This window comes from Cetorhinus maximus, chromosome 18, assembly GCF_964194155.1.
Source record: "Cetorhinus maximus chromosome 18, sCetMax3.hap1.1, whole genome shotgun sequence".
In the NCBI taxonomy this organism is placed as follows: Eukaryota; Metazoa; Chordata; class Chondrichthyes; order Lamniformes; family Cetorhinidae; genus Cetorhinus; species Cetorhinus maximus.
This window is the reverse complement of record NC_135896.1, coordinates 77,510,709-77,528,526: the sequence shown is the minus strand read 5'-3', so window position 1 is coordinate 77,528,526 and position 17,818 is coordinate 77,510,709. Positions and strand designations below refer to the sequence as shown.

Here is a 17,818-nt window from a genome sequence, read left to right as displayed (position 1 = left end):
TTTTAGCTGAGTACAATTCATGAGTAAAAACATAAAAATTGGAAAATTTTGATCTGTACTTTTATCACTGGATGAACAAAGCAGCATAGTTACATGCAACAAACGTGGGTAAATGTAACAGCATTGCTGTAACTTAAAATGATTCCCAGAATGCAGCACATACCAGTTATTCTCTCTTCCCCATTCTATGATTGTATTAATATCTACAATATGATGGCGACAATTCCAAAAAGGTACCACCACCATCTCAAAATTGTTGGATCTCCATTTCTAGAATGGTTTAAAATGGTGACATAGAATTCTCCAGCCATTCATGCTACCGAGCACCAGCACTAAAAACCTCTGTCATGGTCACTGGAGGGGCTGTTCACTATGGACAGATTAAACAAAATATCCTCGGTTAAGTCTGATGTATGGTTGTGCTGCAGTGGAGGTGTGACAAGTTCTTCAAGCCCTGTTTAGAGCTGCTGTAAATGAAGATGATTTTCAGTTTATCAAATTCACCTGAGCAGAAGAGAGCACATTGAACAGATCATCTATGCATAATAGTCTTCTAAAATTATTCCTCCTTAGCATGAATGGTCAGCGATAGCTCTTTCTGCTCAAGATTAGAAGGGACAGTTCTCTAAGCTCTCATTTACCATATGTTTATGTCTGAAATCACAGCCCGCTACTGGTTAAAATGTTAAATATAGCCTTTCTAACATAAGGTTGCAGATTCCTGGAAGGGTAGGAAGGAGGTAGAGTAGCATTTGGTTGTGTTGGTACAGGACCTTATGTAGCATGCACACTCATCTTAGGACACTATTTAAATTTTTCATGCAACTTACTGGGTAATCAACCCAATAAAAGACATTTTCAGAAGAATTGCCATCAGAATTAAGGCCCTTAGCCTGCTGCAAATGATAGAATAATGAAGCTGAAGAGTGCCCCACCACCCCCTCCAGAGCTGGAATAAAAGGATGGCTGGATAGTGTGGCCACACAGAGAAAGACATCAGCAGCCTGAGTATAGAACAGCAAAAGTTCAATGGAATTTGTGGTCAAGTCATTTCAAACCTGAGAGTTGGTGAGAGGTAGCAACTTGAGTATGATTTGTTGGGATTGGGGGAATAAGAGAACTTGAAAGGTTAGTCACAAGTTTATTATGAACAAATTACATTTGATTCATACTGCTGAGAATTTCCATCATCTCCTTGGGTTATTCCAGTCAAGAGAGTAGATAGGCTCCATGTCCTGTTGGGAATTGTCTGAACAATTGTCTGGGAATTTCCTGCGTCGAGTAACTCACCTCCTGATTCCCCAAAGCCTGTTCACCATCTTCAAAGCACAAGTCAGTAGTGTGATGGAATACTCTCCATTTACATGGATGAGCACAGCTCCAACAGCATTCAAGATGCTCGACACCATCTTCCAAGCAGCCCGCTTGATTGGCATCCCATCCACTACCTTCAACATTCACTCCCTCCACCACTGATGCGCAGTGGCAGCAGTGTGTGCCATCTACAGGGTGCATGCAGCAACTCGCCAAGGCTCTTTCGACAGCACCTTCTAAACCCGTAATCTCTACTACCAAGGAGGACAAGGCAGCAGATGCATGGGAACATCACCACCTGCAAGTTCCCCTCCAAGCCACACACCATATCCTGACTTGGAACTCTTTTGCCGTTCCTTCACTGCCGCTGAAAAATCCTGGAACTCCTTTTCTAATAGCACTGTGGATCTACTTACATCACTTGGACTGCAGCAATTTAAGAAGTTGGTTTACCTCCGCCTTCTCGAGGGCAATTAGGGATGGGCAATAAATGCTGGATGAGCCAGTAACACCCACATCCCGTGAAATAATTAAAAAAAAACTCCTGATAGCTATTTCCTCAAAAGAATATAATCTCACTGATTGCGGAGGCAATGATTGGGAACACGGCACATGGAAGAATGTGATTGTAAATATATCCGGGCAGTGTCTACAGTGAATTACTATGGATTAGGAGTTTATCAAATAAATCCAATTACATTATAGGTGTGTGTAAATGCTGTCTTTTTACAGGCTGAGATTACATTGTTACATTGTTGTGGGTTGAATGATTTTGAATCGGTAACGTCTACACGAATAACCTTTTCTTCTCTTTGCTAAACAGTTGGATGGGAAAGGTTCAATAAAAGAGCTTTTCCCAACCGGGAAGCAACTGGAGCCCCTTGTGACTCCCTTGGAGGACCAAAAGGTGGCAGTTGGGCAAGATGACTTAACAGTGGTTCTGAATAAGGATGGAATCTGCACTCAGAAATGTGCTCTGAACTGGACAGATATCCCTCTCACCATGGGTATGCAAACTTGAAATCAAAGTTCTTGCTTCTTTCTAATAGATTTTTTCTGCAGAATTCTTGTGAATGATTTGCAGGGTACTTGTATGTTATTACTTCATACTCTGAGGGCTACAATAAATGCTGACTGATGCTAAAGCAATTTATTTATACCTTGAGAATTTGAATAACTTTACAGTAGCAAAACTGTGCTCTTCAGATTGGTATACATAAATATGGCCAAACAAATTCCCGACCACTACCCCTCCTTCTGTCACCCTCCACTTCAAAATAAAACCCCTCATTTTTATATTTTGAATATTTTGTACCTGCTGTGTAAATACATAATGGAGACTTTGTGTGGGAAAGGGAAAATGGGACCAGACAAACGCAGTGGCGCTAATGCGCATTCTGCCAAAAAGAATTGCACTTCAGTCAAAGTATGTTTGTTTAGTTCTTCAGGGAACACTGCTAATGTTTTGACCAAGCAGAATTTCTTTTCAAATAAATTGAACGTAGTGATGGATAGTTAAGCATTTTCTATTGATGGTACTTACCCATCAGTTATCTCCCTTTTCATAAAGAGCCTGTTAACTGCCCATGTTTAAATTATGCTGGCTGTGAGATGGGACAATATCTTTACACTGTAGTGCACTGTACAACAACATTATCAAATGCAGCCTATGTGTACAGTGAATGTCTCCTGTGCAACACAGGCTGAATTCCTCATTTCAGCAGCTTTATCAGGGACTAATGCAGAATGTAAGGCATTCCCCACAGAGAGGAACAAAGTCAGTTTGGAGTGTGGAAACAGGAGGAGGCTATTCAGCCCTTCGTGTGTTCTGCCATTCAGTTAGTTCATAGCTGATATGTATCTTAACTCCATCTACTCACCTTGGTTCCATAACCTTTGCCTAACAAAAATCTAAGTTTTGAAATTTTCAACAAACTTTGCTTCAACATTTTTGGGAATGTGGAGGGGTGGGTGTAGAGTTCCAGATTTCCACTACCTTTTGTATAAATAAGTGCTTTCCGAAAGTCTCATGAAGTCATGGACAGAATTGTTGGGGATAATGTGGTTGATTAGAGGAGGAGTTTGGATGCGAAGTTGACTAAGGTGCAGAAAACAGAATAATGGTGAATGGTTGTTTTTCAGAATTGAATGAACTGTGCAGTGTTGTCCGTCAGGGATAGGTGTTGGGGGCACAGTTCTGAATGACATATGTTAATGATCTGGACTTGGGTATACAGGGTGCAATTTCAATCCTTGCAGCTGACACTAAATTCGAAAATGTGAACAGTAACAGATTTCAGGCATATACCAAGCTTGTCCAACCAGATTGTGTCCCCTGGAGCCAGTTTTCAAAATGCCTGTCACGTGGGTAGAATAGGGGAGGCGATGGTGTAGTGGTATTGTCGATGGACAAATAACCCAGAGACCCAGGGTAATGCTCTGGGGACCCGGGTTTGAATCCTGCCATGGCAGGTGGTGGAATTTGAATTCAATAAAAATCTGGAATTAAAAGTCTAATGATAACCATGAAACCATTGTTTTTTTGTAGTAAAAACCCATCTGGTTCACTAATGTCCTTTCGGGAAGGAAATCTGCTGCCCTTACCTGGTCTGGTGTACATGTGACTCCCGACCCACTGCAGTACCGTGGTTGACTCTTAACTGCCCTCTGAAATAGCCTAGCAAGCCACTCAGTTGTATCAAACCGCTACAAAGTCTCAAAAAGGGAATAAAACTGGACGGGCCACCCGGCATTGACCTAGGCACAGGAAACAACAATGCCAAACTCAGCTCTGTTGACCCTGCAAAGTCCTCCTTACTAACGTCTGGGGGCTAGTGCCAAAATTGGGAGAGCTGTCTCAAAGACTAGTCAAGCAACAGCCTAACATAGTCATCCTCACAGAATCATATCTTATAGATAATGTCCCAGACACCACCATCACCATCCCTGGGTTTGTCCTGTTCCACTGGCAGGACAAACCCAGCAGAGGTGAGGCACTCCGGACCCCATGCAGTTTCATGTCATCAGGTCGAACATGGGCAAGGAAACCTCCTGCTGATTACCACCTACTGCCCTCCCTCAGCTGATGAATCAGTGCTCCACCATGTTGAACATCACTTGGAGGAAGCACTGAGGATGGTAAGGGCGCAGAATGTACTCTGAGTGGGGGACTACGATATCCATCACCAAGAGTGGCTCGGTAGCACCACTGCAGACTAATCTGGCCGAGTCCTAAAGTACGTAGTTGCTAGATTGGGTCAGCAGCTTGTAGTGAGGGAATCAACAAGAGTGGAAAACATACCTCACCTCATCCTCACCTACCTGCCTGCCACAGATGCATCTCTCCATGACAGTATCAGTAGGAGTGACCACCACAGTCGTTGTGGAGATGAAGTCCTGCCTTTACATTGAGGATACCCTCCATCGTGTTGTGTGACATGACCATCGTGCTAAATGGGATAGATTTCGAACAGATCTAGCAACTTAAGACTGGGCATCCATGAGGCACTGTGGGCCATCAGCAGCAACAGAATTGTACTCGAATGCAATCTGTAACCTCATGGCCCGGCATATGCCCCACTCTACCATTACCATCAAGCCAGGGGATCAACCCTGGTTCAATGAAGAGTGCAGGAGGGCATGCCAGGATCAGCACCAGCGATTCCTAAAAATGAGGTGTCAACCTAGTGAAGCTATAACACAGGGTGCCAAACAGCGTAAGCAGCAAGTGATAAACAGAGCTAAGCGATCCCACAACCAACGGATCAGATCTAAGCTCTGCAGCCCTGCCACATCCAGTCGTGAATGGTGGTGGAGAATTAACAACTCATTAGAAGAGGAGGCTTCACAAATATCCCTACCCTCAATGATGGAGGAGCCCAGCACATCAATGCAAAAGATAAGGCTGAAGCATTTGCTACAATCTTCAGCCAGAAGTGCGGAGTCGATGATCCAACTCGGCCTGCTCCGGAGGTCCCCAGCATCACAGATGCCAGTCTTTAGCCAATTCAATTCACTCCATGTGATCTCAAGAAACGGCTGAAGGCACTGGATAGTGCAAAGGCTATGGGCCCTGACAATATTCTGGCAACTGAAGACTTGTGCTCCAGAACTTGCCACAACTCTAGCCAAGCTGTTCCAGTACAGCTACAACACTGGCATCTACCCAGCTATGAGGAAAATTGCCCATGTATGTCCTGCACACACAAAGCAGGACAAATCCAACCTGGCCAATTACTGCCCCATCAGTCTACTCTCAATCTTCAGTAAAATAATGGAACGGGTCATCAACAGTGCTATAAAGCGGCGCTTGCTAAGCAATAACCTGCTCACAGACACCCGGTGTGAGTTCCGCCAGGGCCACTCAGCTCCTGACCTCATTACAGCCTTGGTTCAAACGTGGACAAAAGAGCTGAACTTCCGAGGTGAGGTGCGAGTGATTGCCCTTGACATCAAGGCAGCATTTAACCGAGTGTGGCATCAAGGAGCCCTAGCAAAACTGGAGTCAATGAGAATCAGGGGGATAACACTCCACTGTTTGTAGTCATACCTAGCACAAAGAAAGATGGTTGTGGTTGTTGGAGGTCAGTCATCTCAGCTCCAGCACGTCACTGCAGGAATTCCTCAGGGTAGTGTCCTCGGCTCAACCATCTTCAAGTGCTTCATCAATGACCTTCCTTCCATCATAAGGTCAGAAGTGGTGATGTTTGCTGATGATTGCAAAATGTTCAGCAGTGTGCGCGACGACTCAGATACTGAAACAGCCCGTGTCCAAATGCAGCAAGACCAGGGCATTATCCAGGTTTCCACTGACAAGTGGCAAGTAACATTTGCGCCACATAATTGCCATGCAATGACCATCTCCAACAAGAGAGAACCCAACCATCGCCCCTTGACGTTCAATGGCATTACCATCACAGAATCCCCCACTATCAACATCCTGGGGGTTACCATTGACCAGAACCTGAACTGGACTAGCCATATAAATACTGTGGCTACAAGAGCAGGTCAGAGGCTAGGAATCCTGTGATGAGTAACTCACTACCTGGCTCCCCAAAGCCTGTCCACCATCTACAAGGCACCAGTCAGGAGTGTGATGGAATACTCCCCGCTTGCCTGGATGAGTGCAGCTCCCACAACACTCGAAAAGCTTGACCTCATCCAGGACAAAGCAGCCCACTTGATTGGCACCACGTCCACAAACGTTCACTCCCTCCACCACCGACGCAGAGTAGCAACAGTGTCTACCATCTACAAGATGCATTGCAGGAATTCACCAAGGCTCCTTAGACAGCACCTTTCAAACCCACGACCACTATCATCTAGAAGGACAAGGGCAGCAGATGGATGGGAACACCGCCACCTGGAAGATCCCCCCACCCCACTCCCCGTCAAGTCACTCACCACCCTGACTTGGAAATATATCTCCGTTTCTTCAGTGTTGCTGGGTCAAAATCCTGGAACTCCCTTCGTAACAGCACTATGGGTGTACCTACACCATATGGACTGCAGCGCTCAAGAAGGCAGCTCATCACCACCTTCTTGAAGGCAGCTAATCACCACCTTCTCAAGGGCAACTAGGGATGGGCAATAAATGCTGGCCCAGCCAGCGAAGCCCACATCCTGTGAATGAATAATAAAAAAAAAACAATTCTGCAAGGATTTGCTCCTCAAATCATAGGCTGTTCCTTTCCCATGTTTGCTTACTAGTGAGCCTATCACAACTGTGTGTGGGGGAGAGATACAGTCTGTGATTGGAGGAGCAGTGAGCAAGTGATGGTGAGTTTGCTGGGGAGAAGAGGAAACAGATGTGGGGGAAGGGGGGACACGAGTGAGTGTGCAGGACACTGGGGGCGGGACCAATGTGCTGGGGCTCAGGGGTGAGGGGTTGAGCTCCAGGGCCCACGGAGGGAAGAGCAGAGTGCACTCGGGAGGCAGGGGGAGCGAAGCTTCAGGAGCCCTGGGTGGATGAGGGTGACTGGGAGTGAGACAGTATGGAGCCCGGAGTCTGGTAGGGGGTGAGTGAGAATGAATGACATGAGTGACTGTGTGCAGGTGAATGACATGAGTGACAGTGAGTGTGTGTGTGTGGGGTGGTGTGTGGGGGTGTGGTGTGTGAGATTTGTGTGTGTGCGCGCGAATGAGTGTGCACGTGCGCGCGAGTGAGAGAGCAAGGTGTGTGTGAGAGCGAGATGTGTGTGCGTGCGAGGGGGCGTGCGGGGCGTGTGTGCGCGAGAGGGAGTTTGTGTGCAACAGACAGCGAGGCGGCCGCCCGCCCACGGCAGACGGCAAGGCGTGCGTGTGGCTGTATGTGTCTGAGAGGGTGTGTGTATGGGTAAGCGAGGGTGTGAGATGTGTGTTTGTGGGTGAGGGGGAGTGCGTCGCAGTTCTGGTATCACATTGTAAATGTTTTTTGCATTGTCTCATAATACGCCAACCAGAACGGTGCACAGTACTCCACATTTGGTGTAACCATGATCTGATACTTGCCCACATTGAAGTTTGCAGTGATGCCACTCACTTGATCTATCAATCTCCCATTGCAACTTTCTGCTCCCATCTACATTATTATTTCTCATGTTTTCTCTACTTTTCATTCCAATTCCCCCAGAAATTAACCTTAGCGCTTGGTTTACTTTTTTTTATGGCTATGGTAATGAGTCACTATTTTTCAGTGACTTGTGCATTTGTACTCCCTGATCTCTTGATTCCTCTACACCATTTAGATTCTTTATTTTTATTAATGTCACTTTGTAATTTGTTGCAGTCCTCCTTGGTATTGACTATGCCACCAATTTGGTGTCATCACTAATTTAGAAATTGTGTTTTTGATTCCAAAGTCTAGATCGGTAATGTAACTTGTGAGCAACAATGGTCCTAGCACTGATCCCTGTGAGACACCACTTCCTACCTTCTGCCACTCTGAATAGTTAACTTTCTCTCTACTTTCTGCTTTGCTATGAGCTATCTATTCATTCTGTCACTTGTTCCCCAGACTTCACATGCTCTAACCTTATCAATCTATTATGTGGTGCCTTATCAAAGGCTTTTTGGACATTATTACATTATCCTTGTTTACTCTCTCCATTACCTCCTTCAAAAAACCAGTGAAATTGGTTGTACATCTACTATTTCAGTGTAAAGAAATCAGCTTCTCTCACCCATCCTATTTTTTTTCACTTGTCCTGCCTTCCTTGCTTAGATACTTTCCACAGGCATTGCTTACTATGACCATTGTTCCGCCATGATGACAGCTAAGCTTGATCTAATACTAACTAGGTTTCCTACTGTGCCTTTGCAGCACATCTCACTGGGCTTGTTTATCCCCTCCCAATCGACAATACCAAGGCCACTGAGGCTAATTGTAGCACCAGGAATGCTTTGGCTGAGATTAGGTAAATCAGCATAGAATGGGAATTGATTTTAAACCTGCTGTCAGGTCAGTGAGAGTGCTTTAAGAATACTTGCTGGGGGGAAAACTGGAAATAAAAAGCACTGAACAGACCTTTCCACAGGAACTAAAAAAGATTGACCATAATTACTCAAAGTTGTTGTTTCTCAGTAGCTATATCCATTTTATTTGATTTTCTCCAACAGAACATCAGTCGCCTTATATCATAGCAGTGCTGCCGCGATATGTGGAGATCCGTACTTTTGAGCCACGCCTGCTGGTACAGAGTGTGGAGCTGCAAAGGCCGCGGTTTATCACTTCAGGAGGGTAAGTCAGCATGCCATTTTTACCATTCCATTGCCTTGCAAAAACGCATGCATATTACACCAAAAGGGCCATCAGGGAGTAAATCCTTCCACAACAGGCTGCTTTGCTCAACTGAGAGCTAAAGCATTTTGCATCTGGAAGATTGAAGTGCCATGTGGCATTGGGATTTGAATCCATAGCCACAAAGTAACTAAAGCAAGTGTTGTACCTGTTGTTCACTGTAAAGTTATGTTGTGTAGCCAATTTATTGAAAGCTTGGTACCTTTAATTTTATTTTTACAGCTGCAGTATTTAATACGCAGAAGACCTACGTATACCTTCCAGGCTGCTCCTCTGCTGTACATGTGCTCAGCTTGGTGGAAATATTGGTTGTGCCCAATGTTACCATTGCCTGCAGGCTGCATGTTTTTGCAGCTGAAATAGCTAGATATTCACAGCAGATGGCACTCTTTATATGACCTCAATATCTTTCCTATAGTGTGGAGCCCAATACTGTGTACAGCACTCTAACTGAAAGCTTATTCAGGTATAATAAGGGCCCCTTATTATTCCTTGTATTTTATGTTCTGTGCCTTTTGTGATATAATCTAGAATTACATTAACTTTTTTACAGTTTAATCAACCTAGATTCTTCTTTCAATGTCCTGTGAATCTGTACCAAATCCTTGTGCTCTTCTACAACACTAAGCTTATTCCCATTACTGGTTTTTAACCAAAGTATATCACCTGAGACTTGTACAAATCAGTAAATGAGCACCTGTACACCCTTTCTCCCTGGTTCCATGCCGATAACATCCTTCTATTTCATAACACACCTGGTAGTCTCAGAACCCCCTGTCGCTTCAGCCATCTTCACTTTGCGGTTATTTTCTGTTATCCTTTCCCCTACAGTGGTAAGATGTGATTTGTCTTACCAATAAAAGAGAAACACTCTTTTGAATGTCTGTTTCTACCCCTATCGACTTCATTGTGATGAAGGATGTGGAGTGTGAAGGTAATGAGCCGATGTGCATGCATGTAGCAAGCTGCTTTGACCTGGTCTGCTCCTTTCTTTCCAAAGGAGGGAGTCTGCAAATAGTGGAAGGGAGTTAGAAGAGCAAATATGTAGGCAAATTTCTGAGCGCAAAAGCAATAGGACAGAGTAGTTAGAGACTTCAACTACATTAATATCAATTGGATTGCGAACGGTGTGATGAGCACTGAGGGCACAAAATTCTTGAACTGCATTCAAGAGGACTTTTTCAGCCAGCATGTAACAAGCCCAACAAGAAGGAGTGCAATTCTAGATTTAACCTTAGGAAATGAAGCTGGGCAAGTGGATGAAGTAGTAGTGGGGGACGATTTTAGAGATAGTGATCATAATACAGTTAGATTTAACATCGTTATGGAAAAGGACAAAGATAGAACAGGGGTAAAAGTTCTAACTTGGGGGAAGACAAATCTTACAAAGCTGAGAGGTGAATGGCAAAAGTGAACTGGATACAGGCTACCTAAAAGAGAAAACAGTGTCAAATCAGTGGGAGGTACTCAAAAGCAAATTTCTATGGGCACAGTGTAGGAGTCTCCCCAAAAAAAAAGGGTGGTACTACCAAATCTAGAGCCCCCTGGTTACTCAGAAGTATACAGGGTAAGATAAAGCAGAAAAAGAGAGCTTATGACAGCGGCAAAAAGCTTATTACTGTTGAAAGCCAAGGGGAGTACAGAAAGTGCACGAGTGAAGTAAAAAAAAGAAATTAGGAAAGCAAAGAAAGGATACCAGGAAATATTGGCAGGTAAGATCAAAGAAAACCCAAAGATGTTTTACCAGTACATTAAGTGCAAGAGAATAACTAAGGAAAGGGTAGAGCCTATCAGAGATGGACATGGTAACTTGTGTGTTGATGTGGAAGATGTGGGCAGGGTTCTCAATGAGCACTTTGTGCCTGTCTTCACTAAGGAGAGGGAGGATGCAGACATTCTAGTTGAGGAGGAGGAGGGGTGCGAAATATTGGTTAAAATAAGCATAATGAGAGAGAAACTCCTGGAGGGACTGACATCCTTGAATGTGGTTAAATCACCACTGCTGAATGGATTGTATCCCAGATTGTTCAAGGAAGCCAGTGGGGAAATAGTGGATGCTCTGATGATCATTTTCCAATCCTCATTAGATTCAGGCGAGGTACGGAGGATAGGAGATCTGCAAACGTTGTACCAATATTTAAAAATGATGCAAGGGATAGGCCAGAAAATTATAGGCCAGTCAGCCTGACTTCGGTGGTGGACAAATTATTGGAATCAATTCTGAGAGACAGGATAAACTGTCACTTAGAAAGACATGGATTGATCAGGGATAGTCAGCATGGTTTTGTTAAGGGAAGGTCATGTTTGTCTTAATAGAATTTTTTGAGGAAGTAACAAGGAGGATTGATGAGGGTAGTGCAGTGGATGTTGTCTACATGAATTTTAGTAAGGCATTTGATAAGGTCCCACATGGCAGAATGATCAGAAAAGTGAGACTCCATGGGATAGGGGGGAAGGTGGCGAGTTGGATCCAAAATTGGCTTAGTGACAGGAAACAAAGGGTAATGGCCACTGGGTGGTTTTGCGAATGGAAAGTGGTTTCCAGTGGTGTTCCACAGGGCTCAGTGTTGGGGCCCTTGCTGTTTTTCATATATATTAATGATTTGGATTTAAATGTGGGAGGCATGATTGGGAAATTTGCTGATGAAACAAAATTTGGCTTTGTAGTTGATATTGAAGAAGATAGCTATTGTCTCCAGAATGATATCAGTGGTTTAGTTTGAGTGGAAAAGTGGCAAATGGCATTCAATCCAGAAAAGTATGAGGTAATGCATTTGGGGAGGGCAAACAAAGCAAGGGAATACTCAATAAACAGGAGGATATTGAGAGGGGTTGTGAAAGTGAGAGACCTTGGCATGCAGGCCCCTGAAGATGGCAGGACATGTGGATAAGGTGGTAAAGAAAGCATAAGGAATGCTTTCCTTTATTGGACAAGATATTGAATACAAAAGCAGTGCTGTAACCTGCAAGGCTATGGAACAGGTAATGGAAAGTGGGATTAAAAATGAGCGGCTAGTTTCTTTTTTTTCCTTTTTATGGCTGGCGTAGACACTGAGTTGAAGGGTCTCTTTCAGCACCATAACTTTTCTATAGTTATATGATTCTAAGACTGCTGATTTTCTTACAGAAATATTTTTTAATGTAATGATCAAACAAAATTGCACCTGCAGTCATTTGTGATTAAACCAGCTAGCTGGGCAGCTATAATGAATAGTAAGATATAAATTGATCTCTTTCCTTCTCTTGTTCTCCCACTGGGCACCAATTTCACTTCCCAGGCCTAACATTGTATATGTGGCCAGCAATCACTTTGTATGGCGACTGGTACCTGTTTCAATTGCAACCCAGATCCGACAGCTTCTTCAAGACAAGCAGTTTGAATTGGCATTACAGCTTGCTGTAAGTACTTTAAGATATATCTTTCATTATTGCATGTCTTTTTAAATTACCCCTAAAAACTCTATCTATATGCAAGGTTCTTGTTCCATCTGCCTCCCTGAGCTGGGAAAGTGAAAATGATCTTGACTATGGTATGACCTTTGACTGCAGTTTTCTAAGTATTGCATAAAATGATGGGGCAGTAAGATTGGGTTAAAAAGTAATTTGTTCCTCATCATGTTGAGAGATGTAAAATATATGCTAAACTATTCTACATAAATTTCACTGGGCATATTACATGTGTTCGACTGTCTTTGGCTGTAATTGTTTTTATTTTAAAAGTGAAATAATGCACATTCCAGGAGGACATGGACAAGCAACAAGGAAGGCAGATAGGTGGCAAATAGGATGCATTTCAATGCAGAGGAATGTGAAGCGGTACATTTTGGAGACAGGAAAGTGAACAGAATATTTTTTTAACAGAGTGGAAGAACAGAAGTCTAAGGATGCAAATAACAGATCATTAAAGAGTGCAATTGGGAAAGACCATCAATCAGCAAACTTGATTGTTGATTTTATACCGGGCATTTAATATTATTATGATTCCCATAGAGCCAGATAACTTTAAAAAAAAAAAATTCCAAATTCCATTTAATAAAGAGGATAACATGAGATTTCATGTTTAAGCCTTATACTGTAACACAGGGCAAAAAACCACTAATGGTTAATCACTATATTTGTAGGCAATGTATAGTATAAATCACAGACCAGAACTTTCCCTTTTTACTTCTGGCAAAACTGAAAAAACACATTTCAGAGGTATACTTTACACTTTTTTAAGGAAGCACTCAATTCACCCAAATTCAATCCAAAGTGATTTTTAGCTCCTAAAGGTTTACTTCTATTCTTTTCCTTTCTCAGCCTAGTAATTTGTAATCTCAGAACTGTACTTCACAGTGAGGTTTTCCCCTGGAAATTCTCCCTCCAGTGCAAGCTAGGCGAATCTCACAAATTTGGTCTTTCAATCGAGCACCCACCCACATTCTTGCACAGTGAACCATAGATACTTGCAGCCTCTAGCTGCTGTCTCTCTCCCAGATCCTGGCAGACCACCAATCTGTCCATGATACTCAATGATATTTTAAGAAAGCCTGTAACCCAATATCACAAGGCTTTCTCTGTACCTTTTCCCTCTCAAAGCCCAACAGCATGATGACATGAATCACATGGCCCTTGTACCCAGATATAAATACTGATTAGCTATTCTTTAGACCCCAACTTTATTCTATCGTGGAATCAAATGGACTATTTAAAGCACAACTGTTTACACTCAAATATTTTGGACTTTGGAGCTTAGCAGCCTGACACTGAAAGCAGATGTTGTTGCCACAGTATCCTCAGGTGTACAACTTCTTCCCAGTAAAACAATCTTAGCTGTCTTTACTCTTCACCGACCCAGGCCTATTGACAAGCCGAGTTCACATGAACTCTCCCCCCACTGTCATTTTACCCTAAATGAAAGAGACAGTCCCAAAACTTAACAATCTTATTATGTAGCTAGGTTCAAAAACGTTTTGCATTTTCACTCTAATAGAGAAGATAAAAGGATCTATTGTAGGTTTTCCAAATTTATTAAAGGTTTTGGGATGGTGAATAGTGAAAAGTTATTTTTGTGGTTGACAGATCTGTAACTGGAGTACAGACTGAGGATAATCAATGCAAGAATTGACAAAATTAGAACAATTGTTCCCCCCTTACTGGGGCTACTAAACATGGAATGCTTTAGCACAACTGGCTATTAAGGCAGAGCATATAGTACTATTTTAAAGAAAAATGTCTAATTTTTAAAGAAGGAAAGGGCATAATGAAACAAAAAGGCAATGGAATTATTGTTGGGTAGCTCCATTAGAAGTATTACAATCACAATAGGCGAAATAATATTTTAACCCTCTGATTGTCCATCCATTATCATTTCTATAGAAAACACTCTGTACCTGTAACCCAGAACCTAAAGCTTCTTGAAATATTTCAGGACATTCTCAGGCAAATTTTATGGCTAACTTACATAGTCAGCTGAAACTAATTTGGTGACATGAGGGTATGCTGAATAAAACAGAGTTGAATTAGTGGTCTTTTTTTTAAAAACTGCACTTTAAGCACTAAATGCATCACTGTGCACAACCTCTAAACCCCATGGGCAGAATTTTTCCCTCGTTAGGCAGGCGTGTACCTGACCTGAATGGGAGTAAAATAGTGCACGATGACATCGGGCGAGTGTCCCGACGTCATCACGTACTATCGCAATATTTCGCTTGGTGGCGCGAGAGGCGGCAGCATGCCAGCCAACAATTGAGAGGCCTATTAAGGCCCTCAATCAGTTAATTAAATTAAATTTTTTGCTGCCCGCCCAACCGTTTGGCTGGCGGGTGGGCGAATAAGCCAGGTGGCCTTTGCATTTTTAACGAAATCTCATCCACTGGTGGGTTGAGGTTTCGGACAGTAAATGAAAAAACAATTAAAAAACTTTAAAGTCCATTTTTAACATGTCTCTGCTCATGTGACAGAGTCACATGAGGGAACATGTTTTCCTTATTTTTGAAATCTTTTTAATGTAAAAATTTTCAGCTCCCTGAGGCAACCCTGTGCCTTCAGGGAGCTTTCACTGAGCACATCCCTGCGCATGCACATACTTCAGCGCTTGTGCTGCTCCCACCTTGAGTGCGCCTTCCACACTGGCTGGCCGTTACTTGGCCAGCCAGTGTGAAATCGCAGTTGGGGCCCAATCTCGGGCGGTGGTTGGTTTTGTGGCTGCTCCCGAGCCCGCCTGACGAGGTAAAAATTCTGCCTCATATATGTGCTTCTTGGTTGAGCAGACTGGTTTGTATGCCCTAATTGGGGGTAGGAAGGGCATCTAAAGCTAGGGCTCCTTAGATGACTAAAGAGTTGAGATTAAAATGAAACAGCAAAAGGAGGCTTTTGATAAATGTCAGGTTCGTGATGCAGTTGAGAATCAAGTGCAGAGAAGAATGGAAAAAGGAAATAAGGGAAAAGGTAGTGAATGAGAAGAGATTAATGAGTAACATAATAGGTAGCACTGAAGAGTAAAAGCATATAATAGTTAAAGGAAGGTTGATGGGGTGTGGGGGATTAGGGACCAAAAAAATCATTTTGTGGAGGCAGGGCACAACTGAGAACTTTGTATTTGCCTTCTCAAAAGAAACAGTTGCTGCCAATGTCACAGTAAAGGAGGAATGAGAAATATTAGAAAGGATAAAAACAGATAAAATAAGACTACTTAAAATGTTGGCAGCAGTCAAAGTGGCCTGGACTGTTTGCATTCTAGAATGTCGAGGGAGGTAGCGTGGAAATAGCAGAGGCTTTGGTTTCAATTTTTCAATCCTCCATGGATATGGAGGTATGCAGTAGTGACAGAAGAGTTTCAAAGGTTACATCCATGTTCAGAAAAGGGAGGGGGTTAAACCTAGTAACTACAGGCTTTTCAGCCTAATGTCAATAGTGATAAACCTAAAGAAAATAATCTGGAGCACAATTATTTGACATTTGAAAAAATATGGGCCAATAAATGACATTAATTTGTTAAAGGCAAATCATGTTTACCAAACACGATTATGTTCTTCATGAAATGACAAAGCGGGTTGATGAAAATAGTGCAGTCGATGTGTATATTGACTTCCAAATGATGTTTCAAAAAGTGCCATGTATTAGACATAAACTCATGGGTCTCAATTTTGTTAAAAGGGGAATTGCATTATCAATACAAAATTGGCAAAGAAACAGAAAGCATATAGCGGTGAATGGTTGATATTCAAATGGAAGAGAAATATCCAATGTTGTCCCCTGTGGGTCGAATTAGGACCATTACTCTTTTTGACAAATTAATGACCTGTTACTGTGTATAGGGGACATAATTTCAAAGGTGGCGGGGCAAGTTAATAAAGCTGTTAAAAGGAATATGGGATTCAAAATACAGAGAAGTGGTGGGCAAATTTGCCCTTGAAAGCCCCCAAAAAGCCCAGGAAAATTCAATTAATAGGGCAACCCACAAGAGAAAAGTTGCCCCTGTACACGGAAGTGAAGAATCTGTGAGGAACTGCTCTTGTTTTCCACTCATGAGTCTATCAGCAACATGCGCGGGAGAGAAACAGCCTGTGATTGGAGGAGCAGTGAAGGTGAGTGGCTGCGCATCAGTCCAAGCACTGGAACATCAGTGGGAAGAGGGGCTGTAAAGGGGAGAGAACAGTTTTAAACCTGTCAACAATGGAATACTCAGCTAACTGGGAGCCATAAAAACTTGAAGTCAGTGAGGTAATTAATTCCTTGCAAATGTATGTGGAGTCTCTAGCTTAAGGCTGTATAGGTTCAGGAGCTACTGTACAGGGAAGAATGTAGTGGATGCTATTGTAATGAACACTGTGTAAATTGGATAATTTAATACTGAACAGTTTTATTTCTAAAGAAAGATTTGCATTTTTGTGTTATGGCATCTTAAAGTGTATCACATACTGTGAATTACTTGAGGTGCAGTGACTGTGTTAGAAACAAACATGCCAACATTTTGCATGTAATAGATCCCAAAAAGTGATGAATACATTTTTATAGTGCTTTTTATGACCTTTGGACATCCCAAAATGCTTTATAGTCAGTGAAATACTTTGGAAGTATAGTCGCTGTTGTAATGAAGGAAATGTAGTGAGGTAAATGATCAAATAATTTAGGAGAGCCAAGGACTAGAGAGCATAATCTAAAAATTAGAACCAGATCTTTCAGGAGTGAAATTAGGAAATATTTCTACACAGTAATGTTGGTGGAAATTTGGAACACTTCCACAAACAGCAATTGATGCTAGGTTAAAATCAATGCTAGATCAATTGTTAAATTTAACCTGAGGTTGAGATCTGAGATGCAGTAAAAAGGGTAGTAACTGCCTGGTTAAAATCTTCCAGTTTTGTATATATGCGATGAAGACCTCACCAGTCCACGGAAGATGCATTCAGGGTGATGGCTTTTTGTGTGGAGAAGCATGTGTCAGATGCTTTGGGGAAAAAAAACTTTTGTTGCTAGCCTGTTGTTTTCTTGTTCCAATTTAAATACAGTGATGTTTAGAAAATTAATGCTTTCCTTGTGTGTTATGGCTTTAAGTTTAACGGAGGGGTGATGATTATTGAAGACATCAATGAATTCTTCTAATTCTGCTTCTGGATGAGCCCAAATACCCCATATGTCAACACAAATACAGAAAGTAATAGAACAAAGAACGAAGAAAAGTACAGCACAGGAACAGGCCCTTCGGCCCTCCAAGCCTGCGCGATCATATTGCCTGTCAAACGA

General features: G+C 42.6%; 1 protein-coding gene across 1 annotated transcript in view; it reads left to right on the top strand.

Annotated features, from left to right (window-relative positions):
- Positions 1 to 17,818, top strand: part of vps39 (VPS39 subunit of HOPS complex) — a 118,082-nt gene that overhangs the window by 38,067 nt on the left and 62,197 nt on the right. The window contains exons 8-10 of the mRNA XM_078563014.1: positions 2,138 to 2,321; positions 8,911 to 9,031; positions 12,370 to 12,490. Coding sequence (XP_078419140.1) covers positions 2,138 to 2,321; positions 8,911 to 9,031; positions 12,370 to 12,490 — 426 coding nt within the window. The remainder of the gene's footprint in view (positions 1 to 2,137; positions 2,322 to 8,910; positions 9,032 to 12,369; positions 12,491 to 17,818) is intronic.